The 5,636-nt window shown below is 33.9% G+C and overlaps 1 protein-coding gene across 1 annotated transcript; it reads left to right on the forward strand.

The window, feature by feature from the left end:
• The first annotated feature begins 548 nt into the window (after positions 1-548).
• Positions 549-4,664, forward strand: LOC145771080 (doublesex- and mab-3-related transcription factor A1-like). Its single transcript, XM_082582822.1, has 6 exons — positions 549-800; positions 1,951-2,149; positions 2,332-2,665; positions 3,396-3,507; positions 3,643-3,733; positions 4,108-4,664. Exons 1-6 carry the CDS (start codon positions 549-551, stop codon positions 4,662-4,664), a joined length of 1,545 nt encoding a protein of 514 aa, XP_082438948.1.
• The last annotated feature ends 972 nt before the right edge of the window (positions 4,665-5,636 follow it).

Genomic DNA, 5,636 nt, shown 5'->3' on the forward strand with positions numbered 1-5,636 from the left:
ATATGACAAATGTAGATTTGTGTTTGAATGTTATTCAAAGCAGCCGAGCTGATGCGATACATTGGTTCTGAAACGGAAACGGCGAAATTGAAATGAGTAAAAAATATATTTTAAATTGCATCGTTGACTTGCTGTGATATCAGACAAACATTAAAAAACAAATAAAAAGGATACCAGGTTGATTTTATTCAATTAACTTTTAACTGAAGATAATTTGGCAGATCAAACTCGATTTTTAGTTGTATAAAGTTTGACCGACTCTGGTAAAAATAATTTGAGTTACATTATCGCAAGACATGTGACCGAGTCGTTTATACCAAAGCATCGTTGTGGGTTTGGCATCTGTCAGAAGATATATGTTACCCTTTCTTGGTCAGCTTGGTTTAAGTACAACATTTAAGTAGTTTTTGGTAAAATCTGGTTTTAAATATTGTGAATAAAATATGCAATAAGAAGTCGAAAAACATATAAAAAAAAATTGTATCGTCGTATGTGTTTAGAAACTTTATTTGTAAAATATTTCAAAGAATTGTTTGCTAGTGAACATAATGACTACTCATCAAGCAACATCGGCAAAATCTGAGTATCATCGCCTGCAAAAAAACGCTTCCAATCCCGCGACTGCAGCTTTATTTCTCCGAGGTGGTGACAAATATCCGAGAACTCCAAAATGTGCAAGATGTCGGAACCATGGCGTTGTCAGCGCCCTGAAAGGACACAAAAGATACTGCAGATGGAAGGATTGCATGTGTCCGAAATGCAGCTTGATAGCCGAGAGGCAACGAGTTATGGCAGCTCAGGTGAGCATATTTCTTATTTAGTGTGCTGTATACTACTGTACACATCTATTGATTACTGTAATTAGAAACAAAAAAATTGTTAAATTAAAATGGTTTAATAACCATTTTTTAGTGCAAAATGTGTTAAACCAACTAAATTACATACTTTTTTGTTTTTTTCTTTTTCACGAAATTACATAACAACAAAACTACTTGATGTTTAAGCAGTACCCCAGTCTGCAGTTATGTTATGAATTTTAAGTGGTATATTTGTGGAATAAAGAATAAGCCTCAATGTGAAAGCTATGTTTTTGCCATTAAAAGTAGCCCGTATCAAAACAAAAGTATAATATGCAAATACAATATCGTGAAAGATTAACTTTATGTGCAGTATAACAATAAATGAAGAATTTGGATAACAGACTAAAATACTAAATCTAAATAGAAATATTTGGTTTTAATGGATAAACTTCATCTCCAAAACGAATTGAATTATAAAATTCCATTAAGATCAGCAAATCAACAATACTCAGTTTTGCCAATTTGTTTTGTAAAAGAAAGTAGCCTATATGTAGGCTACTGTAAGATGTTTGCATACGTATGCAATTTCTAGAAAATGGCATGCCTGCAGAAGAGGTCTAGCATTTACTGCACTTTGACAAAAGTTGTTATGATTTGCCTTTAGCTCATTCACTGCAACATTATTCAGTACAATACTGTGATATACTTTTATTTGGATACCCGTCTTAGTAAAAGCAACATTCTTGTCGTTACAACTTGTGAAATTTTGGTGCGCGGCGGTTCATTTTGGAATCTGCACATATCTTGGTCTATGTTACCTTAAAAAGTGCTCTTTTTACATAAAAATGCTGTAATTAGTTACTCCAACTTCTTGCTCTACAAACAGTAAGGTACCAGTTGTAAAATTTCAAAATGGCGCTTGCTAACTGGAGTATTGAAAGCATTATGCAAGCATACAGCGATGCAGCTTATAGTTTCAAAAATAAACTGAATTTATTTTTCGCGTAATTTTCAACAACCTTTTTTGACTCTATTAGTTGGCACAAAGGACATTAGGCTACTTATATTTGATGTACTGAAACAGGTGTGTATATTATCACAGCTTCGTACGTTTTTAAACCTATTCAAAATGAAATGTCTTTTCATCTAGGTGGCTTTACGTCGGCAACAAGCCCAAGAAGAAAACGAATCCAAAGAACTTGAGGTTCTTTGCAGGAGTGCTCCAGCCGTTATCCAATTTCCTCCTCAACATTTACAAGCTCTTCCGATATTCTCCAACGCACTGTATTCAAAAAATCTCATTGATGAGCAATCTTGTCTTGATAAAAATGCAGCTATGGAACCAGTTGGTAATTGATAATTTTTTGTTTTTTAAAAAGCAATAATTTGAAAATAGATTGATATAAAGCTTTGACACTTCACCAGCAATTGTCTACGAATCTTTAGAAGTATAAAACACAGAAATTTCTAAATGAGTATTTGATAAGTTGATTTTCCTATTTATGAAACGCTGTACCTATGTATTCTTCAGGAAAAGGATTGATGGAAAATCATGAAAATTACCAATCAAAAACTCCAGAATCTCTATCACCAACTGATACCTTGTCATTATCTCCGTCAACAAAAAAGCATAAACCAAACAGCTTGTTGGAATCAACACATGCACATCACGTCAACATGTGTTCACCATTTGCTGATGATGACGAAAAGATGTACGGCGGTCTTTCTTCAGCAAGTGAAAACGTAATGGAAAATAAAAGAAAATCTTTGTCAAATTCAAGTTGCGAAGAAAAAGAGTCACAATCTCCATTGGTGTCCACGCCACAGGCCTGTAGAAATAGCAGGTGTTTGGAAAATGATCAAAGGTAATTTTTACAAGGCACATCTTCACATTGATCTAAGCCTCTAAGGCATGCGAGATGGGAACCACAGTTTCCATTCATGCCACTTTTTGCCAGTAAAACAACCTCTAGTGTCAATTTTATAAGAAAATATAAAGCTTTCGGCTTAGATTTTTTTAAATAATTAAAGTGAGGAGAAAAACGTGACCTTATAGGTTGCTCATGCATACAATCTTTTGACTTGCAACGTAGTTCAACGTTGAATTAAAACTGCAACATAGTTTGGGTTTTGATAGTTTTTAATGGCCTCCATGATTATTATAAAATTAAAATACAACCAGTTGTTATAAACAGTTTAACTCCAGTAATAACTAGTTATGAATTGTAATATATTTGTGTAAATGAACTATATATTTTTTATTCATTTTTATGTTTTTAAACTAACAGCTAACAATTGACTGGGCCCAGTTTGATGACGCTAAATAAAAATGGCACAAAATCGAAATTTATAAAGCAATAAAACGCATGTTGTTGTGTAATTTGCTGCAAGGAGAGATGGCGACTCATGATGAATAACAAAAAGTTTGATGATGTAGGTAAATATGTTGAATTGAAATTATTTCAACATATATTACGCATTTTTGGCATTGATAGTTTTTCTGTTGATATGTTACTGTTATATATCGCTGATAAAGTGTAACAATGCAGCCCAAGCAGAAAATAACATGGCAATTAGGCTATCTTTCTTTTTTAGTGAAGTTGACTACTTGGACATGCTATGCCGGATTTTTCCAAACCATGCAAGTTCCTATTTGAAACGCTTGCTGAATGAATGTGGCGGTGATTTTGTCACAGCTACTGAAAATGTGAGTGTTGAGATGTTACTTCATATATTTTTGATGTCTGTGCACTGTGCGTACAAGGAAAACTCACAATTTGTTTTAATCAACTAGTTAAAAACACTTATATTTTATCTCATAGCTTACATTTATCATTCATAGGTGTTGAATGATATAGAAAAGAAAGAGGACAAAACGCTCGTTGGTAGAGCATTAAAAAGAAAGCTTAACCACACAACAGAGGCACAGAATGGTGAGCACGATACCTAACAATATTTATGTGTTCTATAACAAGTACTTTATGCGAGTGAAACGATACCTACTGAACTAGGCATAAGAACATTAAATAAACTTTTATCTATCATGAGCCCATGGTTGTGCTTTTGTGCTGCCTGAAACCTTGTTTGTGTAAAGAATGGAGACGTCAAAGTCCAATTTCAAAACATTTTTTTATGTAAGATTGGATTGTACAATATATGAGAAAGATAATGTTAATAATTTGCAATTTTCCTACATTTATGTGACTTATACATTGCTATTTCAACTTGTGTGTCTGTTGAACTTTTTTTCGAGCAAACGACAAATCAGTTTTTAAATGCAACTCATAAACTTTTCTGTAATGTTTAGGAGAGTGCTTCTTACCAACAAGTGAAAAACGAAGCAGTCCTTCGTCAAACAACGATCTTTCCAAACTTAATCTGTGTTCCAACTTTTCCGCCGCTGCAAAGTCATCCCATGGAAGTCTCTGTTTGCAACCATTGTTTGGCCAACCAAACTTCATCTCTTCTTCAGCAGCAAGCACTCCAAGAGCGTTTCAGATTCCTCCGGGTGCAAAAAATCTACTTTTTCCATCTGGAATACCACCTCCAGCTCAACTTACCAACTTACCCACATTTGTATCCTCTTCCTATGGCTCTGGTCAACAACATCAAACTTCAAGAGGCAGTTCTGGAATATATCCATTTTGGCAAAGTAGTCTATTTTCTGGCCTTGCTGCTGCTGCTGCTGTTGGGTCATATAGTCAGTCAGCTGATAACCTGACTACTGACTTTCGATTCGGTAATTTCCTCAGAGAGCTAAGTATAAGTTCTTTTAATTACAATAAAAACAATATTGATAGACGAATGATAAATAATCTTGACTCTTCTGCATCAGATATTTCATCTTGCTCAAGCGAAAAATAATATTAGAGATCAAGTTATGCAAGTTAGCCTACTTCCTTGTGTATGCTTGAAAAATGAAAGAATTATTTGAATCAACAATATGTTTCTGAGGCATGCCTCAGATCAATGCTTCTCAAACTTGTTTTTAAAGCCACCCTATTAACAATTTGCTAGTGTTCAAACTTAACTTCAACCCAATAATCCAAAAAGTAATCTTTATAAAAATACATCTTATGAAACAAATGGGCCTTTGGTAATGATATTAACCTCGATACCGGGAGAAGCAATCTCATGTGAGACTTTTCTTTGACTATTGTAAACTCACGCTCCATCAAGTAAAATCATGGGAAAAGTTAATGATTTTGAATGTTCATAATGTCATTTGTAAATGTTTATATGATTTCGTGAATGTCTTATAATTACTCTAAGCTCAATTAATCGTCTATTTGGTGGCTACTGCCGTATTTGCAGGCCCAAACACCTCGCCTCCAAGGTATGGAATCCACTTTGATTAAAAGAGTTTTTTAAGGTCGTCAATGTCTTTGCTTATATTAACTTCATTGAACACAAACCAGCTGATAGCATTTGCTTTCGGGTACCTATGTGTTTGCTATCATGCCCATTAAGGACAGTACGTACTTTTTTGTGTCTTCACACGACATAAATGCTTTTGTTTTACAATAACTTTTTACACTCGGTTATAGTGCACTTTGAAATGGATATCATTGTGACACAAAAATAATTTTTCAAAAAACATTTGCATTGGGCGTTTAAAGTTAACTAATGAGTTGCCTGTTTTAGTTTTAAAAGGCTTCTACTAAAAAGAGTAGAAGCGTTAGCTGTGCTCTTCTTTGCTAAGAATAGGTTAATGATCATCCCCACTGTTTAATAAATCCCCACTGTTTAATAAAGTGCCAATAAACAATAAAAAGAGGTTTTTTAAGCAGTTGATGTTGATTAAACTTGAATAGCCTAACAAGGAATCATCATGCT

The sequence above is a fragment of the Aplidium turbinatum genome, chromosome 5, assembly GCF_918807975.1.
Source record: "Aplidium turbinatum chromosome 5, kaAplTurb1.1, whole genome shotgun sequence".
NCBI lineage: Eukaryota > Metazoa > Chordata > Ascidiacea > Aplousobranchia > Polyclinidae > Aplidium > Aplidium turbinatum.

Excerpts from the sequence above, each read along its gene's own strand:
- LOC145771080 (XM_082582822.1), top strand. The coding sequence starts at position 549 with ATGACTACTCATCAAGCAACATCGGCAAAATCTGAGTATCATCGCCTG. Across the intron at positions 3,508-3,642 it reads TTGTCACAGCTACTGAAAAT|GTGTTGAATGATATAGAAAA; the intron begins GTGAGTGTTGAG and ends TATCATTCATAG. Across the intron at positions 3,734-4,107 it reads CACAACAGAGGCACAGAATG|GAGAGTGCTTCTTACCAACA; the intron begins GTGAGCACGATA and ends TGTAATGTTTAG.